Consider the following 21,577-nt stretch of genomic DNA (forward strand, 5'->3'; position numbering starts at 1 on the left):
AAAATTTTATTGCCATAGAAAATTTTGTAAAATTTTATTTCTATTAAAAATTTTGTCAAAATTTTATTTCTATAGAAAATTTTGTCAAAGTTTTATTTCTAAAGAAAATTGATTTTAGCGCTCAGTTCAGCTACAAAAGAATGATATTCGTAACATTAGAAATGAGCGTAGTGGCGTCGTCACTGCCAAATCTCAGTAAGCGATAATAGGCCCCAATTACACGCAGAGATGGAATATGATCACCTCAACCATGTTTCAAGAGCAACATGTTATTTTTGGATGGTGACCGTGTAACATGTTTATGGCAAAAATGTTCTTTTCTCGCCAAAAATAATATGCTTGCCGAAATCAGGCACATTATCTCCGAGAAAATAACATGGTTGCGACAAACATGTTACATGGTCACCATTCAAAAATAACATTTTGCTCTTGAAACATGGTTGAGGTGATCATATTCCTTCTATGGGTGTAGGAACGAAACACAATCTCACGAAGTTGGGGTTAATTTTCATATGAAATATATATATATATATATATATTTTTTTTTTTTTTTTAATTTTTATATGAAATAATAAAGGCAATATGAAATATTTGCGATTTATTTGCATAATGTAAATGGGCCATAAAACTAAAATTAAACTAATCCTGAAAACAACACGTAAAAATTTAGTATTGTTGTTTTCCATATAATTTTTTGTGGTCTGATTTCATTTAGGTTTTGTGGCTTTGAAGCGCGCGCCCACATTTCTAATTACAAAAAAAATCGCATCAAGAGATAAAATAGGAAATCAGACTATGCCATGACATCGACCAGCATATTTAGGAGTTTCTTTTTTAACGTGACATTAGTACATAAATAATCATATTATATTTTATCCACATTTACTTCGGCTCACTCTCATTTCAGTTTTACCAAAAATGCCAAATTTTACAACTACAAACGTTTGCATATCTACAACAAAATTCTCCCATTCAACATTATTTAGATTTAAAAAAAAAAACAATATTGAAGCATACCTTTAGGCTACATATATATTTTAGAAATATATTAGTATAATTTAAGGCATTCACATATTTTTCCATTTTTTTTTTTTCATTTTCACAATGGAAATGAGGAAATGAGAAACTAAATGAAGTTACTCCTTATATTAAGTAAATATTTAGTATAGTTGGTTTCCAAATAATTTTCTGAGGTCCGACTTTATGTAAGTTTTGTGGCTAAGTTCAATGGGCTCATATTTTTAGCGCCCCTTACAACCCATTCTTATTTCATTTTTTTTTTTCAACCCACTCGCTGTCGGCTGTACCTTAAATGCCAACTTTCACTATTAAGTTTGCATTTGTAGTACAAAATTCTCCCAGTCAACATTGTTTAGATATAACAAAAAAAAATCAATATTGAAGCATTACTTTTGCTGGATATTATTTCATTTACTTTTATCCACTCTCATTTCAGTTTTACCAAAAATGCAAAATTTTACCATTACCTTTGCATTTGTAAAACAAAATTCTTCTAGTGAACATTGTTTAAATTTTTACAAGAGCAATATAGAACATACCTTTCGGCTTTATATATTTTACAAAACTATTAGCATAATTTTAGGCACCCAAATATTTTTCTAATTTTAGTTTTAATTTTCATTAGTTTTCAAAATAAAATGAAGTTACTCTCCATAAAAACTAAAAATTAAAGCATACCTTTAGGCCTCATATATTTTACAAAATTATTAGAATAATTTAAGGCATTTCAATATTTTTCAATGTTAATCCTCTAATGCCCAATCCCGCCTTTAGGCGGGCTTCATTAAATAAGGAAGCTTTTAGTAAAACACACCTTAAGACAACAAAAATGAATAAAAGAGAAAAGAAACCTTAGTTGAACCTGTTCAAGAGCCTTTGCAGCATATACTGAATTTTACCGTATACATTTTTATACCCTCCACCATAGGATGGGGGTATATTAACTTTGTCATTCCATTTGTAACATATCGAAATATTGCTCTTAGACCCCATAAAATATATTCTGGATCGTGGTGAAATTCTGATTCGATCTAAGCATGTACGTCCGTCTGTTGAAATCACGCTAACTTCCGAACGAAACAAGCTATCGACTTGAAACTTGGCACAAGTAGTTGTTATTGATGTAGGTCGGATGGTCTTGCAAATTGGCCATATCGATCCACTTTTACGTATAGCCCCCATATAAACAGATCCACAGATTTGGCTTGCGGATCATCTAAGAGAAGCAAATATCATCCGATCCCGTTGCAATTTGGTACATGGTGTTAGTATATGATTTCTAAGAAACATGCAAAAGTTGGTCCACATCGGTTCATACTTATATATAGCCTCCATATAAACCGATCCCCAGATTTGGCTTGCGGAGCCTCTAAGAGAAGCAAATTTCATCCGATCCGGCTGAAATTTAGTACATGGTGTTAGTATATGGTCTCTTACAACCATGCAGAAACTCGTCCATATCGGTCCATAATTATATGTAGCCCCCATATAAACCGATCCCTAGATTTGAACTCCGGAGCCCCTTGGAAGAGCAAAAGTCATCCGATCGGGTTGAAATTTGGTACGTGGTGTAAGTATATGGTTATGGACCATATCGGTCCATAATTATATATAGCCCCCATAAAAATCGATCCCCAGATTTGACCTCCGGAATCTGTTAGAGGAACAAAATTTATCCGATTCGGTTGAAATTTGGTACATTGCGCTAGTATATGGCCGCTAACAACCATGCCAAAATTGGTCTATATCGGTCCATAGTTATATATAGCGAATCCCCAATCACACAAAAAGTGGTCCATATCGCCAACAATAATCTACCAAAATTTTATTTCTATAGAAAATTTTGTCAAAATTTTATTTCTATACAAAATTTTGTCTAGATTTTATTTCTGTAGAAAATTTTGTCCAAATTTAATTTCTATAGATAATTTTGTCAAAATTTAATTTCTATAGAAAATTCTATATCTATAGAAAATTTTTCGAAATTTTATTTCTATAGAAAATTTTGTCAAAATTTAATTTCTATATAAAATTTTATATCTATAGAAAATTTTGTCAAAATTTTATTTTTATAGAACATTTTGTCAAAATTTTGTTTCTATGGAAAATTTTGTCAAAATTTTGTTTCTATGGAAAATCTTGTCAAAATTTTATTTCTATAGACAATTTTGTCAAAATTTTATTTCCCTAAAAAATTTTTTCAAAATTTTATTTCTATAGAAAATTTTGTAAAAATTTTATTTACATACAAAATTTTTATTTATATACAAAATTTTGTCTAGATTTTATTTCTGTAGAAAATTTTGTCAAAATTTTATTTCTATAGAAACTTTTGTAAAAATTGTTATAGAAAAATTTGTCAAAATTTTATTTCTACAGAAATTTTTGTTAAAATTTTGTTTCTATGGAAAATCTTGTAAAAAAATTTTATTTCTATAGACAATTTTGTCAAAATTTTATTTTGAAAGTAAATTTTTTTAAAATTTTATTTCTATTGTCAAAATTTTATTTACATGCAAAAATTTTATTTATATACAAAATTTTTCAAAATTTTATTTCTATACAAAATTTTGTCTAGATTTTATTTCTGTAGAAAATTTTGTCAAAATTTTATTTCTATAGAAACTTTTGTAAAAATTATTAAAGAAAAATTTGTTAAAATTTTATTTCTACAGAAAATGTTGTTAAAATTTTGTTTCTATGGAAAATCTTGTAAAAATTTTACTTGTATAGACAATTTTGTCAAAATTTTATTTCTAAGGAAAATTTTTTCAAAATTTTATTTCTATACAAAATTTTGTCAAAATTTTATTTCTATAGAAAATTTTGGCAAAATTTTATTTCTATAGAAAATTTTGGCAAAATCTTATTTCTATAGAACATTTTGTCAAAATTTTGTTTACATACAAAATGTTTATTTACATACAAAATTTTGTCAAAATTTTATTTCTATACAAAATTTTGTCTAGATTTTATTTCTGTAGAAAAATTTTTCAAAACTTTATTTCTATAGAAACTTTTGTCAAAATTTTATTTCTACAGAAAATATTGTCAACATTTTATTTCTATACAAAATTTTGTCTAGATTTTATTTCTGTAGAAAATTTTGCCAAAATTTTATTTCTATAGAAACTTTTGTCAAAATTTTATTCTTATAGAAAAATTTGTCAAAATCTTACTTCTACAGAAAATTTGGTTAAAATTTTGTTTCTATGGAAAATCTTGTAAAAATTTTATTTGTATAGACAATTTTGTCAAAAATTTATATCTATAGGAAATTTTGTCAACATTTTATTTGAATAGAAAATTTTGTCAAAATTTTATTTCTATAGAAAATTTTGGCAAAATTTTATTTCTATAGAAAATTTTGTCAAAATTTTGTTTACATACAAAATTTTTATTTACATACAAAATTTTGTCAAAATTTTATTTCTATACAAAATTTTGTCTAGATTTTATTTCTGTAGAAAAAATTTTCAAAACTTTATTTCTATAGAAACTTTTGTCAAAATGTTATTTCTACAGAAAATATTGTCAACATTTTATTTCTATACAAAATTTTTGTCTAGATTTTATTTCTGTAGAAAATTTTGTCAAAATTTTATTTCTATAGAAACTTTTGTCAAAATTTTATTCTTATAGAAAAATTTGTTAAAATTTTGCTTCTATGGAAAATCTTGTAAAAATTTTATTTGTATAGACAATTTTGTCAAAATTTTATATCTATAGGAAATTTTGTCAACATCTTATTTGTATAGAAAATTTTGTCAAAATTTTATTTCTATAGAAAATTTTGGCAAAATTTTATTTCTATAGAAAATTTTGTCAAAATTTTGTTTACATACAAAATTTTTATTTACATACAAAATTTTGTCAAAATTTTATTTCTATACAAAATTTTGTCTAGATTTTATTTCTGTGGAAAATTTTTTCAAAACTATATTTCTATAGAAACTTTTGTCAAAATTTTATTTCTACAGAAAATATTGTCAAAATTTTATTTCTATACAAAATTTTGTTTTGATTTTATTTCTGTAGGAAATTTTGTCAAAATTTTGTTTCTATAGAAACTTTTGTCAAAATTTTATTTTTATAGAAAAATTTGTCATAATCTTATTTCTACAGAAAATTTTGTCAAAATTTTGTTTCTATGGAAAATCTTGTAAAAATTTTATTTTTATAGATAATTTTGTCAAAATTTTATTTCTATAAAAAAAATTTGTAAAAATTTTATTTTTATGGAAAATTTTGTCAAAATTTTATTCCTATGGAAAATTTTGTCAAAATTTTATTTCTATAGAAAATGTTTTCAAAATTTAATCGGCTTTTTTTTTTCGTTTAATATATACTAACGCACAATTTAGGAGACTGTGTTAAGAAGTTTTAAGATACCTTGCCATCGGCATGTGATACCGCAACCCAAGTAATTTGATTGTGTATGACAGTCTTTAGTATAAGTTTTTACGCAATCTATGGTGGAGGGTACATAAGATTCGGCCTGGCCGAACTTACGGCCGTACATACTTGTTTATTTTTAATATAAATACCAAATTTCACCTTTTTAAACTTTTGCATATCTAAGACAAAAATCGCCCACTCAACGTTATTTATATTTAATACAAATATTTTGTAAATACAAATATTTTTCCATTTTTCATATTCATAATGCAAATAGGTCTCACAACCAAAACGAGGGTTTGTGTTTAATAAGGGTTAGTGACTAATTTTTCCTGAAGCCCCGGAAATGTTGTATTTTTATAATATCTCTACTTTTCGAATTTCCACAAAAATTTCATCATGAAATAAAATAGGACATCTTTCTATAACATAACTATAAAAACAAATACCATGCCATTGGCCAGCCTATTTGAAAGTTTCTGTATAAACGGGTTATCATTACACCGATATTCATATTTACTTTTACCCACACTCATTTCAGTACCAACTTTTACCATTAAAAACATTTGCATATCTTTAACAAACATCGCCCAGTCATCATTATTTAAATTTAAAAAGAAAATCAATATTGAAGCATACCTTTAGGCTCGATGTATATTTTACACAAAAAATATTAGCATAATTTAAGGCATTCAAATATCTTGCCATTTTAATAAATCTCCCTTTTTCTTCATTTTCTTTTCTCACACAAATTGGAAATACCACAAACAGGGTCTTCTGCGCGGAGCTCTATCCCAACAAAGCGCTGTTATCCTAATATGTATGGCTGTCGATAGATACATGTGTTCGTTACATCCTCGTCGCTATTATCAGCATTCTAGCAAAAAGGTAAGTGGCCATAAAACATCATAAAACCAATTGGGTGAGAAAAGACTCTCAAGATAAAAGAAAACTCGTGCTATACAACCTTCTCCGTCAAACACAATTAGAGGGAAAAAGGTAAACCCCAAAACCCCAAATATCTGGAAAAATGTTTGCCTGATTTGTTAAACATGCCAATAATGAAGTAATTTTCCTAGCTCAATATAACGATACACCCCCCGCCAATACGTCTGGCGAAACATCTTGTCTTAAAAGGCAAACACTTTAAAAAGTAATTTTCTTATTTAACGATTTGCTATCAATAACCAAAAATGCCATGTAAATTTGTTTTTCAAAGCCTTTGTTGCTCCTCTTGTTTTCTGAGCAATCCAAGGAGAAAATCTTTTAAGAATAAGAAAAAAACAAATTAAACGAAAATCTTTGGCAAATCATTGAAAATATGTTTCACAAATTTTATTTTAAAGATATCCAAACTTGGAAAATGCGTTGAAAAGAGTAACAAAAAAACAGAAATCAAATACTCTATGGCCTGACATTGAATTGGGTAAATATTGGGGAAAACTCCACAAATAAAAATGAACCAAGAGAAGCAAGAGATTCCAAGGATTCCTCCAACTAAGGCAAAACTTTTGTTTGCTGCAAATCGGAAACGACAGGAAGGACATAAATTGAAAGTACACAGAAAAGATAGCACAACAAAACTAGACAAGATAATATTCTACAATTTGTTGTTGTTGTTTTCTCATTATAGCTTATTCGATATTTTATGGTGGTGTTGTTGTAGAATTTTGTTATTTGAGCCAAATGTCATGATATCCCATTTGGCAGCCTTTATGGCAACCCACTTAAAGCCACTACAACATCAATAAGCACACACGCACACTCTTTCTCTCACTCTCTGATTCTCTCTCTCTTGGTTAAGAGGCTTGTCTCCACATGAGGATGTTTAAAGCCATATAACTAGCATGACTTAAAAACTTTTTTATTCCCTTTATGAATATAGTATTAAACAAAAAAAAATTAACAAAGTGGCTGATATGTATTGCTACGAAATTCAGGTTGCTATCAGTTTTACGCCGCTCGTCTGACAGCTTCATGTTATTGTATAGAAGCTTACAATAGCATTTTAATATATTTCATTAAGAAAAAAAAAAACTCGTAATGAAATTCAAGTGTAATAGGGTGTTTGCTTTTAATTTGGCTCGAAAACAACAAGAGGCTATGGGCCCTCCAGCAAAAAAAAATGTGAATGTTTCTCAAAATTTTATTTCATAGAAAATTTTGTCAAAATCTTATTCCTATAGCAAACATTTTATCAAAATTTTATTTCTGTAGAAAATTTTTTCAAAATTTTATTTCTATGGAAAATGTTGTCAAAATTTTATTTCTGTAGAAAATTTTGTCAAAATTTTATTTCTATAGCAAACATTTTATCAAAATTTTATTTCTGTAGAAAATTTTTTCAAAACTTTATTTCTATAAAAAAATTTAGTCAAAATTTTAATTCTATAGAAAAGTTTGTAAAAATTTTATTTCTATAGGAAAAATTTTATTTCTATGGAAAATTTTGTCAAAATTTTATTTTATTAGAAAATTTTCAAAAATTTTATTTCTATAACAAAATTTTTCCAATTTTTTTTTTTTATACAAAAATTTCAAAACTGTATTACTATATAAAAATTTGCCAAAATTTTATTTCTATAGATAAATTTTTCAAAATTTTCTATAGAAAGAAAAATGTTAAAATTTATTTCTATCGAAAATTTTTCCAAAATAATTTTTTTATAGAAAATCTTCCCCAAATTTTATTTTTATAGAAAATTTTATTTCTATAGAAAATTTTGCCAAAATTTATTTCTATAGAAAATTTTGCCAAAATTTTATTTCTATAAAACATTTTGTCAAAATTTTATTTTTATAAAAAATTTTGTCAAAATTTTATTTCTATAGAAAATTTTGTCAAAATATTATTATCACAATTTTATTCATACGGAAAATTTTTTCAAAATTTTATTTTTATAGAAAATTTTTCAAAATTTTAATTTCTATAGACAATTTTGTCAAAATTTTATTTCTATAGAAAATTTTGTCAAAATATTATTTCTTTAGAAAATTTTGTGAAAATTTTATATCTATAGAAAATTTAGTCAAAATTTTATTTTTATAGAAAATGTTGTCAAAACTTTATTTCTATAACAATATTTTCCCAAATTTTTTTTTATACAAAAATTATGGCTATAGAAAATGTTGTCACAATTTTACTTCCATAGAATTTTTTTTTTTTTCAAAATTTTATTTCTATAGAAACTTTTGTCAAAATTTATTTCTATCGAAAATTTTTCCAAAATATTATTTTTATAGAACATCTTCCCCAAATTCTATTTCTATAGAAAATTTTGTCCAAATTTATCTCTGTAGAAAATTTTGCCAAAATTTTATTTATATAGACAACTTTGTCAAAATTTTACTTCTGTAGAAGTTTTGTCAAAATTTTATTTCTGTAGAAAATTTTGTCAAAATTTTATTTCTTTAGAAAATTTTGTCAAAATTTTATTTCTTTAGAAAATTTTGTCAAAGTTTTATTTCTATAGAAAATTTTTGTCAAAATTTTGCTTTTATAGAAAATTTTGTCAAAATTTTATTTTTATAGAAAATTTTGTCAAAATTTTATTTCTACAACAAAATTTTTCCATTTTTTGTATACAAAAAATTTCAAAATTGTATTGCTGTAGAAAATTGTGCAAAATTTTATTTCTATAGAAAATTTTTTCAAAATTTTGTCAAAAATTTATTTTTATAAAGAAATTTTGTCAAAATTTTATTTCTATAGAAAAGTTCGTCTCAATTTTATTCATACGGAAAATTTTTCTAAAATTTTATTTTATAGAAAATTTTTCAAAATTTTATTTCTATAGAAAATTTTGCCAAAATTTTATTTCTATAAAACATTTTGTCAAAATTTTATCTTTATAAAAATTTTGTCAAAATTTTATTTCTATAGAAAAGTTGTTCACAATTTTTTTCATACGGAAAATTTTTCCAAAATTTTATTTTAATAGAAAAATTTTCAAAATTTTATTTCTATGGAAAATTTTGCCAAAATTTTATTTCTATAAAACATTTTGTCAAAATTTTATTTTTATAAAAAATTTTGTCAAAATTTTATTTCTACAACAAAATTTTTCCATTTTTTGTATACAAAAAATTTCAAAATTGTATTGCTGTAGAAAATTGTGCAAAATTTTATTTCTATAGAAAATTTTTTCAAAATTTTATTTTTATAAAGAAATTTTGTCAAAATTTTATTTCTATAGAAAAGTTGGTCTCAATTTTATTCATACGGAATTTTTTTCTAAAATTTTATTGTATAGAAAATTTTTCAAAATTTTATTTCTATAGAAAATTTTGCCAAAATTTTATTTCTATAAAACATTTTGTCAAAATTTTATTTTTATAAAAATTTTGTCAAAATTTTATTTCTATTGAAAAGTTGTTCACAATTTTATTCATACGGAAAATTTTTCCAAAATTTTATTTTAATAGAAAAATTTTCAAAATTTTATTTCTATGGAAAATTTTGCCAAAATTTTATTTCTATAAAACATTTCGTCAAAATTTTATTTTTATAAAAAATTTTGTCAAAATTTTATTTCTATAGAAAAGTTGTTCACAATTTTATTCATACAGAAAATTTTTCCAAAATTTTATTTTTATAGAAAATTTTTCAAAATTTTAATTTCTATAAACAATTTTTTCAAAATTTTATTTCTATAGAAAATTTTGTCAAAATATTATTTCTTTAGAAAATTTTGTCAAAATTTTATATCTATAGAAAATTTAGTCAAAATTTTATTTTTATGGAAAATTTTGTCAAAATTTTATTTCTATAGAAAATTTTGTCAAAATATTATTTCTTTAGAAAATTTTGTCAAAATTTTATATCTATAGAAAATTTAGTCAAAATTTTATTTTTATAGGAAATTTTGTCAAAACTTTATTTTTTATATTTCATGTTAGCCTGATACCGAAACAGGCAATTAACGTCATTAGATAAATTAGATAAAACTTTATTTCTATAACAAAATTTTTCCAATTTTTTTTTTATACAAAAAATTTCAAAACTGTGTGGCTATAGAAAATTTTGTCACAATTTTACTTCCATAGAATTTTTTTTTTTTTTCAAAATTTTATTTCTATAAACAATTTTGTCAAAATTTTATTTCTATAGAAAATTTTGTCAAAATATTGTTTGTTTAGAAAATTTTGTCAAAATTTTATATCTATAGAAAATTTAGTCAAAATTTTTTTTTTTATGGAAAATTTGTCAAAATTTTATTTCTATAGAAAATTTTGTCAAAATATTATTTCTTTAGAAAATTTTGCCAAAATTTTATATCTATAGAAAATTTAGTCAAAATTTTATTTTTATAGGAAATTTTGTCAAAACTTTATTTTTTATATTTCATGTTAGCCTGATACCGAAACAGGCAATTAACGCCATTAGATAAAACTTAGATAAATTAGATAAAACTTTATTTCTATAACAAATTTTTTCCAATTTTTTTTTTATACAAAAAATTTCAAAACTGTGTGGCTATAGAAAATTTTGTCACAATTTTACTTCCATAGAATTTTTTTTTCAAAATTTTATTTCTATAGAAAATTTTGTCAAAATTTATTTTTATAGAAAATTTTGCCAAAATTTTATTTATGTAGACAACTTTGTCAAAATTTTACTCCTGTAGAAAATTTTGTCAAAATTTTATTTCTGTAGAAAATTTTGTCAAAATTTTATTTCTGTAGAAAATTTTGTCAAAATTTTATTTCTTTAGAAAATTTTGTCAAAATTTTATTTCTTTAGAACATTTTGTCATAATTTTATTTCTATAGCAAAATTTTTCAAAATTGTATTGCTATAGAAAATTGTGCAAAATTTATTTCTATAGAAAATTTTGTCAAAATTTATTTCTATCGAAAATTTTTCCAATATATTATTTTTATAGAAAATAATTATTTCTATAGGAAATTTTGTAAAAATTTATTTCTATAAAAAATGTTGCCAAAATTTAATTCTATAGAAAATTTTTGTCAAAATTTTATTTCTATAATAAAATTTTTCCAATTTTTTTTATACAAAAAATTTCAAAATTGTATTGCTTTAGAAAATTTTGTCACAATTTTACTTCTATAGAAATTTTTTTCAAAATTTTATTTCTATAGAAAATTTTGTAAAAATTTATTTCTATCGAAAATTTTTCCAAATTATTATTTTTAGAGAAAATCTTCCCCAAATTTTATATCTATAGAAAATTTTATTTCTATAGAAAAGTTTGTCAAAATTTATTTTTATAGAAAATTTTTTCAAAATTTTATTTCTATGGAAAATTTTGTCAAAATTTTATTTCTAAATCTAAATCTACCAATCTACCCAACAGTAAAAAATTTACCAATTTTGGTAGAATTTTACAAACTGTGGCAACCGTTTGTGCAATCCGTCTTCGGCTGTTGGTGTTTTTGATTTCGTGAAAGACAACTATCAAAAAAATTATTGTGTGCCCCAAAGAATTGATATACTAAGGATACGTTTGCGACATGATCGTAGGTATACCTCCGATACCACGATACCCAATACCCCATATCGGTCAATAATTACATATAGCTCAATTATAAACCGATTCCCAGATTCATAATTTTAATTGAACCGGTTCAAAGTTGGTATATAATCTCCGTATTATAAAAGCTCTTTTCAAATGACCCTTACATTAAAAATCAATTACATACATTACCCATTTTCTTGTTCCTACTTTATATTAAATTTATTAAAAAAATGTATTTGTTATCTTCTCTTTGTAAATAGGGTTGTGTGGCTGTCCTCAGCTTAACTTGGATTATAAGCCTGACAATATTTGGATTTTTAGTGCTACCCAAAGGTATGTTAATAAGGCATTTATGGCCACTCACTAACAATTTATTCATAACGAATTCTGAGAAATATGGGATATTCTCCTACATAGCTACAAGTATCAAATAATTTTTTTCATATTCCTTTTTTTCCTATCTTCTTTTCCCACCATCATTCAATATTTTTCTTTTCTATGGTTTGCCCAATATTGCGCCCACTGATAGGCTATTATTTCAACAATACTGGCCTTATGGCCTGTGAGCCATTCTATAGTAAAGCCTCATATCGTATATTGGCCACATGTGGTTTCTATTTTCCTACCACTATGGTGTTAATGTACTGCTATGGCTCTAGTTTTCATATGAGTCGATTTGCCCTTAACGATCCCACAATGCCTCTGACATCGGCCATTCAACATCCGGCCTATCAGCAACAGTTCTATCATCCCTATCATTCACATATGCATATGATGCAGCAACATCAACAACAGCAACATCAGCAGCAGCAACAACAACAGCAAATGCATCATCAACAACAACATCAGCAACAACATCAGCAGCAACATCAGCTTAAAAGAGGCGATAGTGCCGGCAGTGGCCCTGGTGGAGGTGGCAGTATTGGAGGGACCAGTATAATGGGCATGACACCCAGTATGGATGGTGGTCCAACAGGCTGCATGAACACCCCCACTGCTATGCTACCAAATACCCCGATTATGAATCTTAGTATGGCCATGGGTATGGGTTTGGGATTTGCTGGTAATACCATAACGAAAAAGGTAAGTATGTACATAAGTGGAAAATGGATGTAACCACTTTACCAAGTGGTATTTACTTTTGTGAAATCTTTATTGGGGAGTATTTTCATTTCTCAAGAATCTCTCATTTTTCCAAACTGGGGTAATGTTATTAAATTTTAATGTCATATAGGCAAATTAAAACAAGTATATACGGTCGTTTGTTCGGTCAGGCCGAATCTTATGAACCTTCCACCATGGATTGCGTAGAAACATCTACGAAAGACTGTCATCCGCAATCGAATTACATGGGTTGTGATAATACTTACCGATGTAAGGTATCTTAAAACTTCTTAACATCGTCTTCTAAATTGTAAGTTACGTAGTATATATTAGACAAAAAAGGTATGTATAGATAAGTCTACAAACAATTACGAATCGATATGGACTTTTGCAAGGAACTTAAAAGCCAGACTTGAAATATGGGGGTTACTTTTATTTGGGGCTACATACAATTATGAAATTGATATGGACCAATTTTTGTGTGATTGGTGATCGATTTATCTGAGGACTCTATATAACTATAGACCAATATGGGCCTAGTTAGGCGTGGTGGTTAAAGGCCATATACTAGCACAATGTACCAAATTTCAACTGACTCGGATGAAATTTGCTCCTCCAAGAGGCTCCAACACCAAATCTCGGGATCGGTTTATATGGGGGCTATATATGATTATGGACCGATATGGACCAATTTTGGCATGATTGTGAAATATATGGGGGGGGGCTATATATAATTATGGAGTGATATGGACCAATTCCTACATGGTTGTTAGAGACCATATAAAGGGTGGTTAAAATTTCAAGGGCCGATGTTGATTTTGAATAAAACACAAACTATTTAGGAAATTATTGTAATTTTATTTTATTATGATATATTGGTATTACTCAATTATGTATGGAATAAAATATCGGCCAAATGGGCGCCGCGAACTCGGTGCCACACCTTCATCCGATGGTCCAAATTTTCGATGACGCTGAGGCATAATTGAGGTTCTATGCCGTTAATGTGCCGAATTATCTCATCCTTTAGCTTTTGAATTGTTGCTGGCTTATCGACGTACACCCTTTCTTTCAAATAACCCCAAAGAAAAAAGTCCAACGGTTTCAAACCACATGATCTTGGCGGCCAATTGACATCGCCATTACGTGAGATAACACGGCCATTGAATTTGTTGCGCAAAAGAGCCATTGTTTCGTTAGCTGTGTGACAAGTGGCACCGTCCTGCTGAAACCACATATCGTCCACATCCATATCTTCCAATTCGGGCCATAAAAAGTTCGTTATCATCTCACGATAGCGAACACCATTCATAGTAATTGCCTGACCGGCCTCATTTTGGAAAAAATACGGCCCGATGATGCCGCCAGCCCATAAACCGCACCAAACAGTCACTCTTTGTGGGTGCATTGGTTTTTCGATAATCACTTTTGGATGATATGGACCAATCCCTACATGGTTGTTAGAGACCATATAAAGGGTGGTTAAAATTTCAAGGGCCGATGTTGATTTTGAATAAAACACAAACTATTTAGGAAATTATTGTAATTTTATTTTATTATGATATATTGGTATTACAAAATTATGTATGGAATAAAATATCGGCCAAATGGGCGCCGCGACCTCGGTGCCACACCTTCATCCGATGGTCCAAATTTTCGATGACGCTGAGGCATAATTGAGGTTCTATGCCGTTAATGTGCCGAATTATCTCATCCTTTAGCTCTTGAATTGTTGCTGGCTTATCGACGTACACGCTTTCTTTCAAATAACCCCAAAGAAAAAAGTCCAACGGTGTCAAATCACATGATCTTGGCGGCCAATTGACATCGCCATTACGGCCATTGAATTTGTTGCGCAAAAGAGCCATTGTTTCGTTAACTGTGTGGCAAGTGGCACCGTCCTGCTGAAACCACATATCGTCCACATCCATATCTTCCAATTCGGGCCATAAAAAGTTCGTTATCATCTCACGATAGCGAACACCATTCACAGTAACTGCCTGACCGGCCTCATTTTGGAAAAAATGCGGCCCGATGATGCCGCCTGCCCATAAATCGCACCAAACAGTCACTCTTTGTGGGTGCATTGGTTTTTCGACAATCACTTTTGGATTTTCATTCGCCCAAATGCGGCAATTCTGTTTATTGACGAATCCACTGAGGTGAAAATGTGCCTCATCATTGAAGATGATCTTCTTCGAAAATTGATCATCCACTGTTGCCATTTCTTGGAACCATTTAACACGTTGTTGGATTGTGTATCTCTACATGGTTCAAATTGAGTAAGTCTGAAATAGAGAAATGTTCAATAAAATTCGGAAAAAACTTGGAGTTTAGGTGTGGTTCACATTCAACATCGGCCCTTAGAATTTAACCACCCTTTACTAACAAACACCACGTACTAAGTTTCAACCGGATCGGATGAATTTGGTCCTCCACGACCGATACGGACCAATTTTGGCATGGTTGTTATCGGCCATACACTAGCAATATGTACCAAATTTCAACCGGATCATATGAATTTTGCCCCTTCAAGAGGCCCCTGAGGTCAAATCTCGGGATCGGTTTATATGGGGCATATATATAATTATGGACGGATGTGGACCAATTTTTACATGGTAGATAGTATATGGTATCTAACAACCATGCAAAAATTGGTCCATATTGGTCCATAAATATATACAGCCCCCATATTAACCGATCCCCAGGCTTGACTTCCGGAGCCTCTTGAAGGGGCAAAATTCATCCGATCCGGTTGAAATTTGGTACATTTCGCTAGTGTACGGCCGATAATAACCATGCCAAAATTGGTCCGTATCGATCTATATTATATATAGCCCAAAAAAAAGCCGATCCCCAATCACAGAAAAATCACGATTGCCACTCGAGCCAAAAATAATCTACCAAAATTTTATTGCCATAGAAAATTTTGTCAAAATGTTTTTATACACACCACCATAGAATGGTGATGGGGGTATAATAAGTTTGTCCTTCCGTTTGTAACACATCGAAATATCGATTTCCGACTATATAAAGTATATATATTCTTGATCAGGGAGAAATTCTAAGACGATATAGCCATGTCCGTCTGTCCGTCTGTCTGTCTGTCTGGCTGTCTGTCTGTTGTAATCACGCTACAGTCTTCAATAATAAAGCAGGCAGGTCAAGTTCGAAGATGGGTTATATCGGTCCAAATTTTGATATAGTCCCCATATAAACCGACCTCCCGATTTGGGGTCTTGGGCTTATAAAAACCTTAGTTTCTATCCAATTTGCCTGAAATTGGAAATCTAGAGGTATTTTATGACCACAAAGAGGTGTGCCAAAAATGGTGTGTATCGGTCTTCGTTTTGGTATAGCCCCCATATAGACCGATCTCCCGATTATATTTCTAGGGCTTCTAGAATCGATAGTTTCTATCCAATTCGCCTGAAATTGGATTTTAGCACCATAAAGAGATGTGCCAAAAACGTTGACTATCGGTTGATGTTTAGGTATAGCCCCCATATAGACCGATTTCCCGATTTTACTTCTTGGGCTTCTAGAATCCGTAGTTATTATCCAATTTGGTTGAAATTTGAAATCCAGAGGTATTTTAAGACCATAAAGAGGTGTGCTAAAAATTGTGAGTATCGGTCCAGGTTTTGGTATATCCCCCATATAGACCGACCTCCCGATTTGGGGTCTTGGGCTTATAGAATACATAGTTTTTATCCAATTTGCCTGAAATTGGAAATCTAGAGGTATTTTAGAACAAAATTGTGAGCATCGGTCCATGTTTTGGTATAGCCCCCATATGGACCGATCTCCAGTTTTTACTTCTTGGGCGTCTAGAATCTGTAGTTTTTATCAAATTTTCCTGAAATTAGAAATCTAGAGGTATTTTAAAACCCTAAAGAGGTGTGCTGAAAATGATGAGTATCGGACCATGTTTTTATATAGCCCCCATGTAGACCGATCTCCAGATTTTATTCTTGGGCTTATAGAAACCGTAGTTTTTATCCAACTTGCCTCAAATTGGAAAACTAGAGGTATTTTGGGACCTTAAAAAGGTATGCTGAAAATGGTGATTATAGGTCAATGTGTTGATATAGCCATCAGATAGACCGATCTCCCGATATTACTTTTTGGGCTTCTAGAAACCGTAATTGTTGTCCACTTTGCCTGAAATCGAAAATCTGGAGGTTTTTAGGAATACAAATAGGTGTGCAAGAAATGATTTTATTTTTTAGGCTTCTAGCATCCGTAGTTTTTATCCAATTTGCCTGAAATGAGAAATCCACAGGTCCTTAAATATGAGTGCCGAAAATGGCATGTATTGGGCCATATTTTGGTTTCTCTCCCAAATAGACCGATCTCCCGATTTTACTTCTTGTGCTTTTAGAAACCATAGTTTTTATCAAATTTGCATGAAATTTTAAATCTAGAAGTATTTTAGGAACATAAAGTGGTGTGCCGAAAATGGTGAATATTGGTCCATGTGCACTGATAATGAAAATAGCTTGAAACTGAATTATAGTTTCCAGATTTTACTTCTGGTAATCATTTAAATAATGGGGGTAAAAATCTACAGATATTAAATTTTAAATCAAGGGGTTATTTCATTTTCATTTCATTTTCTTGCACACTTGCACACGATGTTTATGATTCCTTTAAAACTCAAACAAATATGGTTCTTATAAATCCAGAATATGATCTAGTAGGTAAAATCTTTGAATTTATCTTCGGGAAGTGTACTGGTTAAACTGATCTGCTTGTCACCAAATCCCCCTGAAATTTTCACAGGAAACTATAATATTTGATTCATGGTGGTTGGTATTTAAGATTCGGCCCGGCCGAACTTACAGCTTTATATACTTGTTTTCTATAGAACATTTTGTCAACAATTTATTTCTATAGAAAATTTTGTCAGGATTTTATTTCTGTAGAAAATTTTGTCAAAATATTATTTCTATAGAAAATTTATGAAGCATTTCATGGTTGGAGAGGAATATTTGCAAAATCTTCCAAAACATCAAGAATTCTACCAATCTACCAAACAGTAAAAAATATGCCATTTTTGGTAGACTCGTGTTCATAATTGTATATGGCCCCACATATAAAGCAACCCCCGTATTTCATTTCTGGCTCTATAATTACAGCACAAAAGTTCATATCGGTTCGTAATTATTTCTTCTCTATATATACCGGTCAAAAATTAAACATATACGTATTTAATCGACCTTTCTTTTGTCTACTATATATCCCGCATGGACTAATTTATAATTTAGAAGATGATGTTAAGAAGTTTTAAGATGCCTTGCCATCGGCCGCAACCCAAGTAATTCGATTGTGGATGTCAGTTTTTAGTAGAGTTTCTACGCAATCCATGGTGGAGGGTACATAAGATTCGACCTGAAGGAACTTACGGCCGTATATACTTGTTTGATACTTATAAATTTCTAATTTAAGGAATTTTTTTTTCCAATTAAAAATTTATGTTCTATTTGTTTTCAAGCACTTACAATTTTCTATTTCATTATTTCTCATTTCATTTGTCTTCTAATTGGAAATGTTTGCCTATTCTCCCCGAACGATACAAAAAAAAAAAAAAAAAAAAACGACCATAGATTGCACCGCAAACACGAGAAAAGAAATCAAGTGGAGCAACATCACGTTCAATGGCAGCCATATCGTTGGGTTTCATTGTTATGGTTACACCCTGGACAATACAGGAGATTGTGGCAACATGTACAGGTTCAAAGGTAAGTATTAAGGCCCAAAACAAAACTACAGAAAGAAGGATATAATGGCCAAGGACATGTAAGCATATACACGCACGCACTCTCTCTCTCTCTCTCATACACACACACACACACAATAAGACATTAAATGATTACCCATGCTATAGCTGTGTGGTGATCATAAAATGCAAGAAGAAGAAGAAAAACCTTCCATTTAGCCAAAAAATCACATACACACTTCTAGATAGACTCAATACAGTGTCCTCTTGGCTTTGTCAAACAACATTAGAAACCTTAACCATATCTGTGTGAAATTAGTTTTAGCCAAAGTTTTTGCCATTTATGGCTTTTCCTTATTTGCTCTGTACTAATTTCGAATATTTTCCTCCATTTGTTTTGCCTCTCTCTCTCTCTCTCCCGTCTTTTATTACAGTTACCTCCTTTTCTGGATTTTGTGGTCACCTGGACAGCCTTAAGCAATAGTTTTTGGAATCCTTTCATCTATTGGCTGCTAAATGATGACTTTAGGCGTGTAAGCAAAAAAATGATGATGCCTTTGCGGGTAAGTAGGTCCTCTAGGTCGTTAAGTTTTATTTCATTTCAATTAGGAAAGCTCACCGGAAGTGTAGCCATATCCTTTAACACTCACTATCTGGCCAAGGGAAAAAGGGAGCAGGGAAATGTATTTCCTTTACCCTACTTCCTTTCCTTTATTGACCCCCCTTTTTATTACAAATGAGGTTTAGCATGTGCTTGGCATAGGAAATCTGATTGTTTTTTCGTTTGTTTGCTTTACCTTGATCATTGCCTTGGATTTAATATAATTTATTGATGTCCTTACATTCCTTTGCTTAGGATACGCTTTATTAAATTAGCATTTTTTTCTTCTTCTCCTAATTTCTTCGTATTCCATTGATTGTGAAAATTAAAGAATTTTTATTGCTTAATATTGGCTACACGTGATAATAAGGCTTATGTCTCTAATAGAGTTGAAAATTATTTCGTGATATACAAGGATAAATTGTGTTATTCCTTTTTAAGCCCTAGAAGAGGTATACTGTGCTTCCGAAAGGAGGTAGTTTTGGATTTCCATGGAAAAAAATGAAATATCTTAACCCTTAAATGTCCGAAATCGGCGATTTTCATGAAGTATTTTTGAAGTTTTAATTCATTTTATTGGGAGCTCAAATTTAAATTGCGGAATTTTTTCGAATATTTGAGAAATTATTTTATTTATTCCAAAAAGAACTAAGGAAAGTCTAAAATCTTGCGGGGCCGACTATATTGTTCCCCGGACCACCTCGTACTGGTCCAAAGGAGGCATATTTAAGGAGATATGACCAAAATAATTTTTTTTTTTTTTTCAAATAAAAATTTTATTTTTTCGAGGATTTTCAGAGGAATTTTTATATTTTGAGAGTAGTAACGAACTAACGTCCTTTTCGCTCTCAGGCGTATATTTAAAGAGATATGACTAAAATAAAATTTGAATTTTTTGAGGATTTCCGTCGAAATTTTGATTTTTTTTTTTTGTGGTCACGAATTAGTCCAGGACGGGGCGAATCGAATGAAAGATATTGTTTAGTGTAGTTTTTCACCTTTTTATTTTTTATAAATGAATTCTTAAAATTGAATTGTATCTCCACTTATTTCTAAGCTTCAAATTGAATTAATTGAATTAGTGAATTACCCTATTAATTTGAATACAACCATGAGTTGTAAAATTGTAAATGAAATCCAAACCAGTATTTGTATCACTAAGTGGCAGGGAGCCACCGTGGTGCAATGGTTAGCATGCCCGCCTTGCATACACAACGTCGTGGGTTCGATTCCTGCTACGACCAAACACCAAAAAATTGTTCAGCGGTGGATTGCCCCACCTCAGTAATACTGGTGACATTTCTGAGGGTTTCAAAGCTTCTCTAAGTGGTTTCACTGCAATGTGGAACGCCGTTCGGACTCGGCTATAAAAAGGAGGTCCCTTGTCATTGAGCTTAACATGGAATCGGGCAGCACTCAGTGATAAGAGAGAAATTCACCACTGTGGTATCACAATGGAATGAATAGTCTAAGTGAGCCTGATACATCGGGCTGCCACATAACCTAACCTAACCTAACCTATCACTAAGTGGCAACACATCTTTTCATTCCGTTTTGGGCCGAGCTGACTTGGCAAAAAGTATTTTCACTGCTGAGCCTTCTCTGGCATGAGCCTAAGCTTCTCGTCACATCTTTTACACGGTGGTGTAACTCCCAATAGTATTTGAACCTAAGTTCATCTCCAATTTTGGTCTTAAGCCAATATAAGCAGACTGTCCTCTGGATGGAACCTAAGTTCCAACTTTTCTACTATAGTATTTTCATAAGGGAATACTAAAACGTTCAGATATGTATGGGGCCTTCTGGGGCTATATAAGTGCATATCGGGCGGAAGATATACATAGGAGCTACATATAAATCTGATTTCTTCCAAAATCAAAAACGTACTATTCTAACCCAAATTGACCCAAATTTAAAGTCAATTGGACTAAATCTACGACCTAGATTTTTCCCACAAAAATTATTCCCCACAAAATTATTTCTATAGAAAATTTGAGGTTTCCTTTGAAATTTCAGAGGGTTTGAGGACAGATCAAGCAGAGCAGGTCAACCAGTACACTTCACGAAGATAAATTTAAAGATTTTACCTATGAAGATTATATCAGATTCTGGATTTATAAGAACCATTTTTGTTTGAGTTTTAGAGGAATCATTAACATCTCTTGTAAGTTTGCAAGAAAATTATAAAATAACGTCTTGATTTGAAATCTTAAATCTGTAGATTTTCACCCGAAAAATAAAATCTGGAAATTT

The 21,577-nt window shown here is 29.6% G+C and overlaps 1 protein-coding gene across 1 annotated transcript in view; it reads left to right on the forward strand.

Moving 5' to 3' along the window:
* LOC142239651 (uncharacterized) overlaps positions 1-21,577 on the forward strand; it is a 42,849-nt gene that overhangs the window by 12,835 nt on the left and 8,437 nt on the right. Inside the window, exons 3-8 of the mRNA XM_075311441.1 lie at positions 6,190-6,306; positions 12,158-12,230; positions 12,427-12,703; positions 12,779-12,980; positions 18,611-18,745; positions 19,158-19,286. Of these exons, the coding sequence (XP_075167556.1) occupies positions 6,190-6,306; positions 12,158-12,230; positions 12,427-12,703; positions 12,779-12,980; positions 18,611-18,745; positions 19,158-19,286 (933 nt within the window). The remainder of the gene's footprint in view (positions 1-6,189; positions 6,307-12,157; positions 12,231-12,426; positions 12,704-12,778; positions 12,981-18,610; positions 18,746-19,157; positions 19,287-21,577) is intronic.

This window comes from Haematobia irritans, chromosome 5, assembly GCF_050003625.1.
Source record: "Haematobia irritans isolate KBUSLIRL chromosome 5, ASM5000362v1, whole genome shotgun sequence".
Lineage (NCBI taxonomy): Eukaryota > Metazoa > Arthropoda > Insecta > Diptera > Muscidae > Haematobia > Haematobia irritans.